This window comes from Salmo salar, chromosome 10, assembly GCF_965601325.2.
Source record: "Salmo salar chromosome 10, fSalSal1, whole genome shotgun sequence".
Lineage (NCBI taxonomy): Eukaryota > Metazoa > Chordata > Actinopteri > Salmoniformes > Salmonidae > Salmo > Salmo salar.
Window position 1 is genome coordinate 42,244,514 of NC_138300.1, and position 18,959 is coordinate 42,263,472.

At 46.0% G+C, this 18,959-nt stretch overlaps 1 protein-coding gene across 1 annotated transcript in view; it reads left to right on the forward strand.

The window, feature by feature from the left end:
- LOC106560395 (adenylate cyclase type 1) overlaps nt 1–18,959 on the forward strand; it is an 81,064-nt gene that overhangs the window by 36,406 nt on the left and 25,699 nt on the right. The window contains exons 4-7 of the mRNA XM_082956602.1: nt 5,996–6,154; nt 7,014–7,155; nt 9,592–9,747; nt 14,536–14,727. Coding sequence (XP_082812728.1) covers nt 5,996–6,154; nt 7,014–7,155; nt 9,592–9,747; nt 14,536–14,727 — 649 coding nt within the window. The remainder of the gene's footprint in view (nt 1–5,995; nt 6,155–7,013; nt 7,156–9,591; nt 9,748–14,535; nt 14,728–18,959) is intronic.

The window sequence follows — 18,959 nt, forward strand, 5'->3', positions numbered from 1 at the left end:
CTTATCTTTAAAATGCTGTGAAATAGTCATATGTTTGAAAAATTGAAGTTTTTGTATTTTTGAGGAATTTGTAATTCGCGCCACGCCTATCATTGGATATTGGAGAACTATCTGAAATGGTAAATCAGGGTCGTGCGCATGGCGCAATTCGTGACAAAAAAAATCTAAATATTCCATTACCGTACTTCGAAGCATGTCAACCGCTGTTTAAAATCCATTTTTATGCCATTTTTCTCATAAAAAAGCGATAATATTCCGACCGCTAAACAGAGGAAAGTAAACAAAGTCTCACAGTACTGTAACCAGCCACTACCCAAACGCGCTACTTTTTTTCAGCCAGAGCCTGCAAAGCCAAGATTCAGCTTTTTACCGCCTTCTGAGACCCTATGGCAGCCGTAGGAAGTGTCACGGGACAGCTAAGATCCTCACTCTTCAATAAACAGAGACAAGAAGAAAGACACCTTGTCAGACAGTCCACTTCCTGCCTGAAACCTTGTCAGGTTTTTGCCTGCCAAATGAGTTCTGTTATACTCACAGACACCATTCAAACAGTTTTAGAACCTTTAGGGTGTTTTCTATCCATATGTAATAAGTATATGCATATTCTAGTTACTGGGTAGGAGTGGTAACCAGATTAAATCGGGTACGTTTTTTATCCAGCCGTGAAAATACTGCCCCCTAGCCATAACAGGTTAATGCACGGGGCGCGCTTCTTCACTAAACTGGATCTCAGGAGTGTGTACAATCTGGTGCGTATCCGAGAGGGGGATGAGTGGAAGACAGCATTTAGTACCACCTCAGGGCACTATGAGTACCTCGTCATGCCGTACGGTTTGAAGAATGATCCATCAGTCTTCCAATCTTTTGTAGACAAGATTTTCAGGGACCTGCACGGGCAGGGTGTAGTGGTGTATATCGATGACATTCTGATATACTCCGCTACACGCGCTGAGCATGTGTCCCTGTTGCGCAGAGTACTTGGTCGCCTGTTGGAGCATGACCTGTATGTCAAGGCTGAGAAATGTCTGTTCCTTCAACAGTCCGTCTCCTTCTTAGGGTATCGCATATCTACGTCAGGAGTGGAGATGGAGAGTGACCGCATTGCAGCCGTGCGTAATTGGCCAACTCCAACCACGGTAAAGGAGGTGCAGCGATTTTTAGGGTTTGCCAATTACTACCGGAGGTTTATCCGGGGTTTTGGTCAGGTAGCGGCTCCCATTACCTCACTATTGAAGGGGGGTCCGGTGCGTTTGCAGTGGTCAGCTGGGGCAGACAGGGCTTTTAGGAAACTGAAGGCTCTGTTTACCTCGGTTCCTGTGTTGGTTCATCCGGATCCGTCTTTGCAATTCATAGTGGAGGTGGACGCGTCTGAGGCTGGGATAGGAGCTGTGCTCTATCAGCGCTCGGGTACGCCATCTAAGCTCCACCCCTGTGCCTTCTTTTCTAAGAAGCTCAGCCCGGCGGAGCGAAACTATGATGTGGGGGACCGGGAGTTGTTGGCTGTCGTCAAGGCTTTGAAGGTGTGGAGACATTGGCTTGAGGGGGCTAAACACCCTTTTCTCATCTGGACTGACCACCGCAATCTGGAGTACATCTGGGAGGTGAGGAGACTGAATCCTTGCCAGGCAAGGTGGGCCATGTTTTTCACCTGTTTTGTGTTTACCCTCTCTTACAGAACAGGTTCCCAGAACGTTAAGGCAGATGCACTGTCCCGGCTGTATGGCACAGAGGAGCGGTCCATGGATTCCACTCCCATAATCCCAGCCTCGTGTTTGGTGGCACCGGTAGTATGGGAGCTGGACGCGGACATTGAGCGGGCCTCACGTGCAGAGCCCGCTCCCCCTCAGTGTCCATCTGGGCGTCTGTATGTTCTGTCTGCTGTCCGCGACCGATTGATCTACTGGGCTCACACGTCACCCTCCTCTGGTCATCCTGGGATTGGGTGGACGATGTGCTGTCTTAGTGGGAGGTACTGGTGGCCCACCTTAGCTAAGGACGTGAGGGTTTATGTTTCCTCCTGCTCAGTGTGCATCCAGTGCAAGGCTCCTAGACACCTACCCAGGGGTAAGTTACAACCCTTACCCGTTCTACAACGGCTGTGGTCGCACTTGTTGGTGGATTTCATAACCGATCTTCCACCTTCACAAGGTAACACCACGATCCTGGTCATTGTGGATCGTTTTTCTAAGTCCTGTTGTCTCCTCCCTTTGCCCGGTCTCCCTATGGCCCTACAAACGGCGGAGGCTCTGTTTACACACGTCTTTCGGCACTTCGGGGTGCCTGAGGATATAGTGTCTGATCGGGGTCCCCAGTTCACTTCTAGGGTCTGGAAGGCGTTCATGGAACGTCTGGGGGTCTCCGTCAGTCTTACCTCGGGTTTTCACCCTGAGAGTAACGGGCAGGTGGAGAGAGTTAAACAGGATGTGGTTAGGTTTCTGAGGTCTTATTGCCAGGACCGGCCTGGGAAGTGGGCGTAGTTTGTGCCCTGGGCAGAGATGGCTCAGAACTCGCTCCACCACTCCTCCACTAACCTCTCTCCCTTTCTGTGTGTGTTGGGGTATCAGCCGGTTCTGGCCCCTTGGCATCAGAGTCAGACCGAGGCTCCTGCGGTGGACGAATGGTTCCGGCGCACGGAAGAAACCTGGGATGCTGCTCATGTCCGCCTTCAGCGCGCCGTGCGGCGGCAGAAAATTGCTGCAGACCGTCGACGCAGTGAGGCCCCGGTGTTCACACCGGGGGACCGGGTCTGGCTCTCGACCAGAAACCTGCCCCTCCGCCTGCCCTGCCGGAAGCTGAGTCCGCGGTTTGTGGGGTCGTTTAAAGTCCTGAGGAGAGTGAACGAGGTATGTTATAGTTTAAAGCTCCCCTCCTATTACCGCATTAACCCCTCGTTCCATGGTCTCTCCTCAGGCTGGTGGTGGCTGGCCCACTCCAGGAGGCTGAGGTGCAGGAGGTTCCTCCGCCCCCTCTGGACATTGAGGGGGCCCCGGCGTACTCCGTTCGATCCATCCTGGATTCGAGACGTCGGGCGAGGGGTCTTCAGTACCTTGTGGACTGGAAGGGGTACGGTCCGGAGGAGAGATGCTGGGTTGTGTTAGATTCTTCCCTGCTTTGAGAGTTCCATCGTGTCCATCCGGATCGCCCTGCACCTCGTCCTCCGGGTCGTCCCCGAGGCCGGTGTCGACGCGCAGCTGGAGCCGCGCGTCGGGGGGGGCGGGTACTGTCACGACTTCTGCCGAAGTCGATGCCCCTCCTTGCTCGAGTGGTGTTCAGCGGTTGACGTCACCGGCCTACTAGCCATCATTGATCAGTTTCTCATTTTCCATTGGTCTTGTCTTGTTTTCCTACACACCTGTTTCCAATCCCATCAATTACATGTGTATTTAACCCTCTGTTTCCCCTCATGTCATTGTCGGTGATTTTTTTTTGTTATGTTATGTTACGTGTGTTTTGTATCGGTGTGCGATCGGATATTATGTTACCCATGTTATTTTGTACTTTGGTTGTGGAGTTTGTTTTTAAAATTAAATACTCCAGAATAACCAATTTGGTTTCTCCTGCGCCTGACTTCCCTGTCACCAACATACACAAAGATGACAGAGCCTCCATCTTTTGTAAATGTTTTTTTACATTTTTTAACTAGGTTGCTTTCTTCAAGCATAGACAGATAGCTTCAAAGTAACATTACCACACAATCGATGACTTCTGAAGCTTTGTTCGATCACATGCATTTTCGAACCGTGTGTTGCAAAATGCAAGATCCCGCTGATTCTGTCATCTTCAAAGTTGCTTTCAAACACCAACCTCCACTGGACAGCTTATTTACCAATTTACTTAGATTTGTTTGAGTTTATAGTACCTGAACGGTAGTTCAGCAGGTAGGGATGGGGATTTGGGATCAGACACCAGCATAGGAATAAGATTAAATCCTGGCTATGGTTGAAAAATTATCTTCCCATTGTTGTTCAATACTATTTATTGTAGCCTATGATAATCTTTTGTCTTCAGCGTCCTAAATAATATCACAGAATCTGGAACCCCACAACTAAAACGAGTGTACCAACGCACACATCTGTCCATTACGCCACAAAGTTTTGATGGATGCAATGGGAAACAAGTCTATTTAACCCTTTCACGCGTGAGTTCCAAATATCTCTAACGGTCGCCCCAGCGTGAGTTTTTTTATGCACGTGATGTTCAAACGTTCTCTCCATTCCAGAATGTGATTGTTACATAAACAACAACACTGAATGGCTCAGAGTGGGAGTGAGAGGCTACCGTGATTGACTGCCTGCACGCGCCATTTGTATCAATAAATCACTATCATACAATGTTTTGTGTGGTATTATTGATATATTTAGTATTTTATTCACGTTTTTCAATTACTCGTGATAAATCATGCGTTCCGATTTTTGCATAAATTGTAATGGGCGCATAGTATGTGTGTAAAATAATGTTTTGAAGGTTGTACTGATTATGATGAGCTAAGCTAATTCCAGCTATGTGTATGGAGCCATGTTTGTTGACATACAATGCATTCTGGGTTTCACGTCATCGTCTGTTTGACCAAAGATGTTATAACAAAATGAGGTGAGTAAGAGTTAACTCATTTTTTGAGGACTTCCGGAAATGAATGGTGGGATGTGAAAGACGGTAGATGACACACCCCTTCAACATGCAAACAAACAGACCAAACTCATCTTGTCTTCTCTTATTATCTTCGGTTTCTGTGAGGAAAAAATGCATGGCTGTGCGCTGAAACTAATCGTCGGATAACTTTTGATTTCTAGAAAGTGTTTTACCTAATTATTTTGATCAATGGTGAGCTCACCCGTGATGTGATTAATTATACATAGTAATTGCTATTAGCTAATTCATATTGTAGTTTACGTCAGCCGAGAGTTAGAAAATATGACTGCTTGTGTTGGGTCAATCTTTCCTCAGTTAGCGCTAGGACAAATGTAGCCTACATTTTTCCAGTTAGGATGATTGTGTTGTGCTATATATACTTCTATGAATATCTGAACATTGCATCCAAAAATAAACTGCTCACATTCTGGAGATAACCTTGTAAGGACTGTGTTTGTGTAAATAGTTTCTGAAAAAAGTGTGGCCAGCTCAAATGCTGATTGTTGTGTCATTCGAAACTGGCCGTTCTAAATGAGTGTTCTAATCACACGGGGTGTGATCGTACGCTTCAGGGACCACTGTAGAACGATCACACCCCGTGTGATGGTACGTGTGAAAGGGTTAAACATCAAACATGCTGATATTTATTCCTGACCAGCAGATGTCACTAATATGCACTCTGTTAAAAGCTCTGAATAATTAACAATTCTTCAGCAGAATTTCGTGAAAGGCCCAAAAGGTTCAGGAAGCCACAGTTTCCCATCACTATGTAATATGCATAAATATTAAAGGAACATTTATGTTTGTGGTGTAGAAACTTAGCATGATGAACAGGAATAACATTTAACATAAAGGGTGTCCAAAAAGAACTGTCTGAAAGCCACGCCTCAAAGAAGCCACACCTCCAATATTCTGATAGACTGTCACCTCTACAATATATTATTATAAGTTTCTGGTTTGAGCTTTTACACAGGGGTTCCTCGAAGACCCTTTTACACAGGGGTTCCTCCAAGAGCCTTTTACACAGGGGTTCCTCCAAGAGCCTTTTACACAGGGGTTCCTCCAAGAGCCTTTTCAGAGGGGTTCCTCGAAGACCCTTTTCAGAGGGGTTCCTCGAGGAACCTTTTAAACTGGAAAGGTTCCACTCGGGTGGCAATTTTTAAAAGGTTATTCCAGTCACCTTTACTTCTAAGAGTGCATACTCAGGCCTGTACCCGTTGTTAAAGTAAAGGGCAAAAGCATACCACTTGTTAGTTTAAGATTTCAAAGTGATTTTTTTTTAATTCTGATTATATAAAGCGGTCTACAACAATGCTTTAGGCTAGAAGGAGTCTGTACATTTCACGAGGCTTCTATCTCTTCCTAGGTCTGTGGTGGAGGCTACAGAGGTGGATCTGAACATGCGTGTGGGTCTGCACACGGGCCGGGTACTCTGTGGGGTTCTGGGACTCCGGAAGTGGCAGTATGATGTCTGGTCCAATGATGTCACTCTGGCCAATGTGATGGAGGCAGGAGGACTGCCTGGGTATGTATGACTACTGGAAACTATGGCTGAGTCCTAAATGGCTCCCTATTCCCTATATACAGTAGTGCACAACTTTTGACCAGAGCCAATGAATAGCCCATATATAGGGAGTAAGGTGTCATTTGGGAAACGCCACATATTGATGACATGGAATGTTTTGTCAAGCTCTTTTGGGGAAGAATTGTCTCGCTATTGAAAGAAAGCCTTGTATCTCCAAAACTGAAACTTCAAAAGCATTTTTACTATTTATGAACATACAATCACAAAACTACAGAAGCTATTTTTAATGCATTTTATTTGTCCTAGACTCGTGAAATGTTGAGTGTACAAAAAGGGGAGTGCTTTCAATTCAATGCAATTAAAGTATTTTTAATTTTATTTTATTTAACCTTATTTTTAACTAGTCAGTTAAGAACAAATTCTTATTTACAATGACGGCCTACACCGGCCAAACCCGGACGATGCTGGGCCAATTAGGCGCCGCCTTATGGGACTCCCAGTCACGGCTGGTTGTGATACAGCCTGGATTCGAATCAGGGTGTCTGTAGTGACGCCTCAAGCACTGAGATGCAGTGCCTTAGACCGCTGTGTCACTCAGGAGCCAAGTAAACAAGAACCAACTAATGGGCAGAGATAGCAGGGTAGGGATCCATTTCATTCCAATCTCAGTGTGCTCAATAGATGAACTGAAATGTAATTAATGATTAATGATCTATCTCAAACCTGGAAGAGATGAAAAGTTTCTGATTCTCCCTTAATGAATTACATATCCATAATTACTCCCCCTACCTCTCTCTCTCCACTTTCCCTGTATATCCCTTCCTTCTCACCCCCCCCCCCCCCCCCCCCCCTCCCTCAGTAAGGTCCACATAACCAGGACTACTCTAGAGTGTTTGAATGGAGACTATGAGGTGGAGCCTGGCTTTGGCCATGATAGACACGCCTTCCTACAGAAACACAACATTGAGACCTTCTTCATAGTACCCTCCCACAGGCGAAAGGTACACAACCATACACACACACACACACACACAGTCCAATAACCGTATATACACAACCACACAACCACAACAATCTTACATTGTACCCTCCAACAGACTTAAGGTACACAGTGACTCATACTGTTTTAATCCAAAATGGCACCCTATTTCCTTTTATAGTGCACCGGGGTCCATATCCTGGTCCCGCTACTTACACTAGTCCAACATCTCCTGTGCTCCACCCAGAACCTAATGCAGTGGCTGGTCACCCCTCATGTATGATTTGGTTGCCCAGATTAGTCAACTTCAACTTCCTTTGCACCATTCTGTGTAATCTACTCTAGACAGCGGAGGATTCAACTCCGGAGTTCACGCATGATGATTCCACTGAATGATTTATCCTATGAGGTGATTTATCCTATTAAGGTGTGGGTCAGTGTCCCCTAGTCCCAGTAATGCTCTATAAATGTGGATCATACATGTGGATCAGACATGTGAATCATACATGTGGATCAGACATGTGGATCATACATGTGGATCATACACATATATCATACATGTGGATAATACACATAGATCATACATGTGGATAATAAACATAGATCATACATGTGGATAATAAACATAGATCATACATGTGGATAATAAACATAGATCATACATGTGGATAATACACATATACATGTGGATCATATATGTGGATAATAAACATAGATCATACATGTGGATATTACACATAGATCATACATGTGGATCATACATGTGGATAATACACATAGATCATATATGTGGATCATACATGTGGATAATACACATAGATCATATATGTGGATCATACATGTGGATAATACACATAGATCATACAGGTGAATCATACTGTCACACTGCTCTCAGTTTAAATTGTCTGTTTTTAGTTGTTGTACCTGAAACACTTGATAACCACAAGAGGTCTAACGTATCATCTAGAGCAGGCAGACACACACACACACACACACACACACACACACACACACACATGCTCTCTCGCATGCACACACACAGATAGGCACACACACACAAACACGTTCATAGGAGTGGGTGAATACGTTATAGTCCTCGCTAATATAGGATTGTGACACACACACACACACATACACAGACACTCTTTGATCTGTCTCATCTTTTCTTCCTCAGGAAGTGTTAGGACTGATAGTCCTGATGTGATCATTTTAAATCTCTCTCTCTTCCTCTCACATAACACTACCAGTTAATAGACTCTATCACATAACACTACCAGTTATTAGACTCTATCACATAACACTACCAGTTATTAGATTCTATCACATAACACTACCAGTTATTAGACTCTATCACATAACACTACCAGTTAATAGACTCTATCACATAACACTACCAGTTATTAGACTCTATCACATAACACTACCAGTTAATAGACTCTATGACATAACACTACCAGTTATTAGACTCTATCACATAACACTACCAGTTATTAGGCTCTATCACATAACACTACCAGTTATTAGACTCTATCACATAACACTACCAGTTAATAGACCCTATCACATAACACTACAAGTTATTAGACTCTATCACATAACACTACCAGTTATTAGACTCTATCACATAACACTACCAGTTAATAGACTCTATCACATAACATTACCAGTTAATAGACTCTATCACATAACACTACCAGTTAATAGACTCTATCACATAACACTACCAGTTAATAGACTCTATCACATAACACTACCAGTTATTAGGCTCTATCACATAACACTACCAGTTATTAGACTCTATCACATAACACTACCAGTTAATAGACCCTATCACATAACACTACAAGTTATTAGACTCTATCACATAACACTACCAGTTATTAGACTCTATCACATAACACTACCAGTTAATAGACTCTATCACATAACATTACCAGTTAATAGACTCTATCACATAACACTACCAGTTAATAGACTCTATCACATAACACTACCAGTTATTAGACTCTATCACATAACACTACCAGTTAATTGACTCTATCACATAACACTACCAGTTTTAGACTCTATCACATAACACTACCAGTTAATAGACTCTATCACATAACACTACCAGTTAATAGGCTCTATCACATAACACTACCAGTTATTAGACTCTATCACATAACACTACCAGTTATTCGACTCTATCACATAACACTACCAGTTATTAGACTCTATCACATAACACTACCAGTTAATAGACTATTTTATAGAGTTTCTATTATAAAGGCTGACGATCTTTCTCTAGTACTTAAACAACTCTCTCTTCCCCCTGCTTTCCCCTCTCCCCTCCCCCACTCCCTCTCCTTTCCCCTCTCTTCCCCATCCCTTCTCTCTCCCCTACCCTCTTTCTCTCTGCCTGCTCCCTCTGTTCCCCCTCTCTCCCCCTCTCCCTCTCTCTCCTTTCTCTCCTCAGATCTTCCCAGGTTTGATCCTGTCGGATATCAAGCCAGCCAAGAAGATGAAGTTTAAGACAGTGTGCTACCTGCTGGTTCAGCTCATGCACTGTAGGAAGATGTTCAAGGCGGAGATCCCCTTCTCTAACGTCATGACCTGCGACGACGATGACAAGGTGTGTGTGTGTGTTGCTGTTAGCGTGTGGGTGTTGTGTGTGTGTGTGTATTCGTATTTCTGGGAAATAATATGTCTGAGTGCTAGAAACCTTTTAACGGGTTTTTATGTCCAGCTGTGAAATCCTGCTTGGTTTCCTAATCCTGAACGCACACGCACGGACACACACACACAGACACACACAGACACACACACACACACAGACACACACGCTAATCTGTATCACTCCTATAAACCTCCCTGTGCCAACACACTCACAGTGTAAATTACAGAAACTTGGTTAAAACCAAGGCAACAGATATCATTGCTAACTCTAACACCAAAACAAACCGCTATATTATAGGGTGGGTGTGTGTTGAAAACTGTGACTCAGTGATGACTCAGTGTGTTATGATTGGTGTGTGTGTGGAGGCATCATTTCTCGCTCAGGAATAGCCCTGTAACTGTGTAATCCTCTAATAACTGTCAGGGCTTTGTCTAGCTTTAGAACTCACTGTAGAGCTCACTGCTAATGCTAGCATTATGACACCCAAAAGTTTTACATTGTGGAACTCATTGCTAATGCTAGCATTTTGACACCCAGTAATATTACATTGTAGAACTGATTGCTAATGCTAGCATTATGACACCCAATAAAATTCAATTGTACAACGGGTGGGGTCTGATCATGGACGCTGATTGGTTAAAACCAGCCGGTGTCTATTCCACAATTTACCACCGACTAAAGCCCTGTTCCATCTCACTGTGTAATCCACTGTCTCATCAGCCCAGCCAGACAATTTATACATTTGATCTCCACTGTAAAAAGCATCTAGACATTATCTCCCATTTCTTTTAGATTAGCAATTGTTTTTCAATAGCGGAGATCTGTATAAAACTTGTGGTCTGTCTCTTTGATATTTGCAAGATTGTTTCAATATTTAAATTTGATCTCCATAATAATGTACGTTTAGGGGTCGGGAGTTGGGACGAGACAGACAGGCAGACAGACAGCTTGTCTCAGCCAGTTAAAATCATAATTTTTAAGAACATATACCAAGAAATGTCAATAGAAAACAGGTCAAACAAAACGAAATGCAGCTAGTTTGCGGTCTTTCCAGCTTCCGTTTGAAGTGATTGTGTTAGATGTGTTGATGTTGTGTTAGCTGTTTTGGTGCTGTGTTAGCTGTGTTGGTGTTGTGTTAGCTGTGTTGTTGGCTAGCTCCTCTGAACAAAAGTGTCCCGATGAGAGAGCACATTTTCTATACCAGGTGATATTGCGCATCATTAGCTCATTGTTATGGGTGTTAATGTCACTAGAAAACAGCTTAAATAAATGCAAATGCGGCTAATTTGTTGTTATTCTGGCTGCACTGTTTGACGTGACTGTAAGTTAGCCGTAGTTGGCTTGCTAGCAAGCAAGGCATAAGAACGTTGCCAGCCAGTAGTATGGCAATAGAACATTTAGAACAAACGACTTAATGACTGGGTCGCGTCTCTGGCAACCGAACTGTAACGGCTGTCTGGAAGAGGGAACCAAGGTGCAGCAGAGGATGTGTTCATCATTAGAGTTTTAATTCAAATAAACAAGAGAACACTACAAAATGAACAAAAAACGACAGCAAACAGTCCTGTGAGGAAAATACTCAAACAGAAACAATTACCCACAAACCCCAGTGACAAACAACTCCTACATATGTGACTCCCAATCAGGAACAACGATTCCCAGCTGTTCCTGATCAGGAGTCACAAGACACATACCAGACTGCCACGTCCTGACCCCCAAACTACTACACCAGCTCCATCTGCTGGTCAGGACGTGACAGTACCCCCCCCCCCCCCCCCCTCAAGGTGCAGACCCCGGAATGCACCTAACCACAACAACAAAAAACCACCAACAAACAAAATCCCCAACAAAACCCTTAAACAGTAACCCTAAACAATAAGGGAGGGAAGGGAGGGTGGCTGCCGTCAACGACGGCACTGTGCTACACCCTCCCTCCCCAACCCACCTATCCTGGAGGCGGCTCAGGCTCTGGCCGTTCCAGGCAGTCGGGACAGTCTGGCAGCTCGGGGCCGTCTGGGCAGTCTGGCAGCTCGGGGCAGTCTGGGCAGTCTGGCAGCTCGGGGCAGTCTGGCAGCTCGGGGCAGTCTGGCAGCTCGGGGCAGTCTGGCAGCTCGGGGCAGTCTGGGCAGTCTGGCAGCTCGGGGCAGTCTGGCAGCTCGGGGCAGGCTGGGCAGTCTGGCAGCTCGGGGCAGTCTGGGCAGTCTGGCAGCTCGGGGCAGTCTGGCCGCTCGGGACAGTCTGGGCAGTCTGGCCACTCCGGCAGTTCAGGGCAGTCTGGCCACTCCGGCAGTTCAGGGCAGTCTGGCCACTCCGGCAGTTCAGCGCAGTCTGGCCACTCCGGCAGTTCAGCGCAGTCTGGCCACTCCGGCAGTTCAGCGCAGTCTGGCCACTCCGGCAGTTCAGCGCAGTCTGGCCACTCCGGCAGTTCAGCGCAGTCTGGCCTCTCCGGCAGTTCAGCGCAGTCTGGCCTCTCTGGCGACTGTTGACTGGCGGGCAGCTCCGACGACTGTTGACTGGCGGGCAGCTCCGACGACTGTTGACTGGCGGGCAGCTCCGACGACTGTTGACTGGCGGGCAGCTCTGATGACGACTGTTGACTGGCGGGCAGCTCTGATGACGACTGTTGACTGGCGGGCAGCTCTGATGACGACTGTTGACTGGCGGGCAGCTCTGACGACTGTTGACTGGCGGGCAGCTCTGACGACTGTTGACTGGCGGGCAGCTCTGGACAGGTGAGACCCACTGGAGGCCTAGTCCTGGGAGGTGGCACAGGACGGACCAGGATGGGGAGACCCACTGGAGGCCTAGTCCTGGCAGGTGGCACAGGATGGACCAGGATGGGGAGACCCACTGGAGGCCTGGTCCTGGGAGGTGGCACAGGATGGACCAGGATGGGGAGACCCACTGGAGGCCTGGTCCGAGGAGGAGGCACAGGATAAACCGGGCTGTGGGGGAGCACTGGAGTTCTGGTACGGACACTCTTTACCCACACTCCAGGCTGAATGCCCACTTTGGCCCGGCACGGGCAGAGAGCAGGCATTGGGCGAACTGGACCCTCCCAGCGCTCTGGAGACACAGTGCGCAACGCCGGCGCAGGATAACCTGGACCGAGGAGGCGCACTGGAGACCAGACGCGCTGAGCTGGCACCATCCGCCCTGGCTCGATGCCTGCACTCGCATGGCACTTGCGGGGGGCTGGTATGTAGCGCACCGGCCTTTGAACGCGCACTGGGGACACCGTGCGCTCCACAGCATAACACGGTGTCTTACCAGTACCACGCTGCTTCCGGTAAGCACGGGGAGTTGGCTTAGGTCTACCACCTGACTCCGCCAATCTCCCTGTGTGCCCCCCCCAAAAAAATTGTGGGGCTGCCTCCCGTGTCCGTTGCGCTCCCTCTCCTCATACCAGCGCCTCTCAGCTCTCGCCGCCTCGATCTCCCACTGTGGGCGGCGATAATCCCCAGCTTGAGTCCATGGTCCTTTCCCGTCCAGGATTTCCTCCCAAGTCCATGACTCCAGATAGCTTTTCTCCTGGTGCCTCTCCTTGTGCTGCTCCTTCCTCTGCTGCTTGGTCCGTTGTTGGTGGGTAATTCTGTAACGGCTGTCTGGAAGATGGAACCAAGGTGCAGCAGAGGATGTGTTCATCATTAGAGTTTTCATTCAAATAAACAAGAGAACACTACAAAATGAACAAAAAAACGACAGCAAACAGTCCTGTGAGGAAAATACTCAAACAGAAACAATTACCCACAAACCCCAGTGACAAACAACTCCTACATATGTGACTCCCAATCAGGAACAACGATTCCCAGCTGTTCCTGATCAGGAGTCACAAGACACACACCAGACTGCCACGTCCTGGCCCCCAAACTACTACACCAGCTCCATCTGCTGGTCAGGACGTGACACGAACCGATAGAACGAATGACCAGTCGGCTTGGGTAGCAACCCTAGAATTGTGTCGGGACTATATCTTGTAGAAGGATGAAATAGTATGAATAAATTAATCTAAATATTTGTTTTTATGAAAATAGTTGAATATGTTGTTAACCCGTTGTATAATAGTGATAATTAAGTGATAATGCCCTCGAAGCCGGTGTTTGGAGGCTGTATTGGCACGGTTTGCCGTTTGATACACTCACAGTCTCACCGTTTGATACACTCACAGTCTCACCGTTTGATACACTCACAGTCTCACCGTTTGATACACTAACGCGGGCATTATCAATTGAAGGGAATGTTATTCTTACCAATACAGTTGGTATACACTCAGTGGCCAGTTTATTAGTGGCTCCAGTGGGCAAGTGATCACCAACACTGGACAACCGAGGATTGGAAAAACATCACCTGGTCCGACGAATCCGGGTTCCTGTTGAGTCATGCTGATGGCAGAGTCAGAATTTGTCGTAAGTCCATGGCCCCATCCTGTCTGGTGTCAATGGTGTGGGGAATGTTTTCCTTCAAGCTGTTCTGGGGGCAAAGGGGGGTCCGACCCGGATTGAGTGTATGTTTCCTATATTTTCCTGTATGCCATGATTCATTATTTATTCCAATAACTGTTTGCGGCCAAACTATATAAGCTGTAGGACCTACAGTATAATAACTCATATAACCTTGGAATTAACATTTGTATAAAGGTTGAACGGCCACTTCCAGGTTCTCCTGTGGTTAGGGTTCAAGTCCTTGTGACTCTGATGCTGTCCTAATATTAGCACATTGTCCTCTGTCCCGTGTCCCTGACAGAGGCGTGCGTTGCGGACGGCATCGGAGAAGGTGCGTAGCCGGACGTCGTTCTCGGGCTCCGTGCAGCACCCGCCTGGTACACGGGTTAACCGCTACATTGGCCGGCTAATCGAGGCTCGTCAGACAGACTCACAGACAACCGACCTCAACTTCATCACACTCTCCTACAGGAACACAGACAGGGAGCGCAGGGTATGTAGAGCACACACACACACACACACACACACACACACACACACACACACACACACACACACACACACACACACACACACACACACACACACACACACACACACACACACACACACACACACACACACAGTAAAAATCTGCCTTCTCACTGTCTTTCTTTCTCAGTGTGTGGGTGGCAAAGAAGGGGAATGCTTCGTGACTACCTTCATCTTCTCTCTCTCTCTCTCTCCTCTCTTTCGCTCTTTCTCTCTTTCTCTCTCTTTCTCTCTCTCTCTTTCTTTCTTTCTCTCTCTCTCTCTTACTCTTTATTTTTCTCTTCCTTTCCCCTTCTCCTCTCTCACTCTCTCCTCTCCTTCTCTCTTTCTCTCTCTTTCCTCTCTCTTACTCTTTATTTTTCTCTTCCCTTTGCCCTCTCCTATCCCCTCTCTCTCTCTCTTTCTCTATCTTCTCTCTTTCTCTCCCCCCTTCCCCTCTCCTCTCTCTCTCCCACGCCTGTCATCTTTGGTTGTGGAGTTTAAAGTGGTCCACCCACACTCTCAGGAGGGGGTACTGCTAATGATTTGGGAGCCTCTGAGCCACATGCGCCCGCCGGATGACTTTCTCCTTCGTTTGAGTGGGAGTCTGACACAAAGACGCAGAGAACAGAAGAACTGTGATTGTGTGTATATGTATGTGTGTGTGTGTGTGTATGTTTGTGTGTGTGCCTGCGTGTGTGCTTGTGTGAGTGCGTGTGTGCAGGGTTGGGAATGTTACTTTCTAAATGTAATCCGTTACAGTTACTAGTTAGTGGTCAAAAATTGCAGTCAGTAATTTCACTTTTGGATTACCCAAACTCAGTAATGCTATCTGATTACTTTAAGTTACTTTTTGATTACTTTCCCATTAACAGGCATTAGAAGAAGACAAAGAGAATCTATTAAACACATTTGCTGTGTCACCATAGTGGTCTCTGACTTGTGGTCATACTCGCTCAGGTGGAACAAACTTAAACTTGCTTTTTTTTTCAATGCTGAATTGAATGTCATTGAGAAAACAGAAACATCCTTTCTAAAAGTGATCCAAGAAGTAATCATCTAGAGGTCATCTAGTTTTTCAAAAGTATCTAATCTGATTACAATATTTTTGACGATACACACTAAATACAAATGATTCTATATGTTTCCAAGTAAGGGTTCTTTAGCTTGTAACCATAGCGGAACCCTTTTTGGTACTATATGGAACCTTTTCTTGAAGGTTCTATAAACAACCATGCTCATAAGCTTATAAATGGACCCTGTATGGTGCTATACAGAACCTTACGGTTCTATAAAGAACCATTAAAAAACGGTTCTGGGTTCCGCTATGATTACAACCCTTTTGGGGACTACAGTGCCTTCAGAAATTATTCACTCACCTTGACTTTTTCCACATTTTATTGTGTTACAAAGTCGGATTGAAATGGATTTAATTGTAATTTTTGTTCAATGATCTACACAAAATACTCTGTAATGTCAAAGTAGAAGAAAATTTCCAAAAAATGTATCACTTTCTGGGTAAGTCTCTAAGAACTTTGCACACCTGGATTGTACAATATTTGCACATTATTTATTGTTTTATTCTTCAAGCTCTGTCAAGTTGGTTGTTGTTCATTGCTAGACAGCCATTTCCAAGTCTTGCCCTAGATTTTCAAGACGATTTAAGTCAAACCTGTTACTAGGCCACTCAGGAACATTCAATGTCATCTTGGTAAGCAACTCCAGTGTCAGACAAATCATTGGTTCTGAACTACAGAACAGTACAAAACAAGAGAACACACATGGTTAATGTTCTGAAAAATAGAATATATACTCCTCTAAAAAATAAAGGGAACACTAAAATAACACATCCTAGATCTGAATGAATGAAATAATCTTATTAAATACTTTTTTCTTTACATAGTTGAATGTGCTGACAACAAAATCACACAAAAATAATCAATGGAAATCCAATTTATCAACCCATGGAGGTCTGGAATTGGAGTCACACACAAAATTAAAGTGGAAAACCACACTACAGGCTGATCCAACTTTGATGTAATGTCCTTAAAAGAAGTCAAAATGAGGCTCAGTAGTGTGTGTGGCCTCCACGTGCCTGTATGACCTCCCTACAATGCCTGGGCATGCTCCTGATGAGGTGGTGGATGGTCTCCTGAGGGATCTCCTCCCAGACCTGGAGTTAGCATCCGCCAACTCCTGGACAGTCTGTGGTGCAACGTGGCATTGGTGGATGGAGCGAGACATGATGTCCCAGATGTGCTCAATTGGATTCAGGTCTGGGGAACGGGTGGGCCAGTCCATAGCATCAATGCCTTCCTCCTGCAGGAACTGCTGACACACTCCAGCCACATGAGGTCTAGCATTGTCTTGCATTAGGAGGAACCCAGGGCCAACCGCACCAGCATATGGTCTCACAAGGGGTCTGAGGATCTCATCTCGGTACCTAATGGCAGTCAGGCTTCCTCTGGCGAGCACATGGAGGGCTGTGCGGCCCCCCAAAGAAATGCCACCCCACACCATGACTGACCCACCGCCAAACCGGTCATGCTGGAGGATGTTGCAGGCAGCAGAACATTCTCCACGGCGTTTCCAGACTCTGTCACGTCTGTCACATGTGCTCAGTGTGAACCTGCTTTCATCTGTGAAGAGCACAGAAGAGCATTATCTTCAAATAATATTTTTGCAGGAATCTCCTTGCGAATGATTTTGCCGAAGATTGTATCTCCGCCGGCCTGGGCAACCTGGCCAATTTGCCAACCTTGGGCAACCTGGCGAATTTGCCAATCTTGGTGTTCTCTGGCAAATGCCAAACGTCCTGCACGGTGTTGGGCTGTAAGCACAACCCCCACCTGTGGACGTCGGGCCCTCATACCACCCTCATGGAGTCTGTTTCTGACCGTTTGAGCAGACACATGCACATTTGTGGCCTGCTGGAGGTCATTTTGCAGGGCTCTGGCAGTGCTCCTCCTGCTCCTCCTTGCACAAAGGCGGAGGTAGCGGTCCTGCTGCTGGGTTGTTGCCCTCCTACGGCCTCCTCCACGTCTCCTGATGTACTGGCCTGTCTCCTGGTAGCGCCTCCATGCTCTTGACACTACGCTGACAGACACAGCAAACCTTCTTGCCACAGCTCGCATTGATGTGCCATCCTGGATGAGCTGCACTACCTGAGCCACTTGTGTGGGTTGTAGACTCCGTCTCATGCTACCCATAGAGTGAAAGCACCACCAGCATTCAAAAGTGACCAAAACATCAGCCAGGAAGCATAGGAACTGAGAAGTGGTCTGTGGTCCCCACCTCCAGGACCACTCCTTTATTGGGGGTGTCTTGCTAATTGCCTATAATTTCCACCTGTTGTCTATTCCATTTGCACAACAGCATGTGAAATTTATTGTCAATCAGTGTTGCTTCCTAAGTGGACAGTTTGATTTCACAGAAGTGTGATTGACTTGGAGTTACATTGTGTTGTTTAAGTGTTCCCTTTATTTTTTTGAGCAGTGTATGTAGTATATTGGTCATATTGGTCATGGCTCTCGAGTGGCGCAGTAGTCTAAGGCACAGCATCTCAGTGCAAGAGGCATCACTACAGTCCCTGATCTGACTGTGATTAGAGCGATGTTGATGTTGTGCTGTGATGCCAGCAGATTCCAGACTGCATTTGCCGATCGCCCATCATCTTCAACCATCAGTGAGTTGGTGGCTTGAATAGTCTCACTGGAAATTGAATACAATGTAAAAATGATGACCAGCAGGGTCAAATAATATAAACAGTGGTTATAGAGGGTGCAACCAGTCAGCACCTTAGGAATAAATGCCAGTTGGCTTTTCATAGCCGAGCATTCAGAGGTCAAGACAGCAAGTGTGTGTGGAGAGAGAGAGAGAGAGAGAGAGAAGAGCGAGAGAATATCGAAACACACACAGTAACGCGTGTTAATGAGTTCCGAGAGCCGATCTGTTATCCAACAATTAGTTTATTGGCCCGGCTATTGTAGGTGTGAAAATCCCCTCCAACAAGCAATAACCTCCTCCCGTGTGGTCAACAATTTTAGCACCGTTTTGCGCTGCTCTGAGACAAGCAAGACTACTTAATAAACATAACATTTTAAAACTGATTTTTTTAATTCACCCTGCATTATAATATATAATTGTATTAAAGCCTCTTAGATATTAATTTAGAATCCTCTAATTTAGTTAGATCAACTACTGTACAAGGAGATT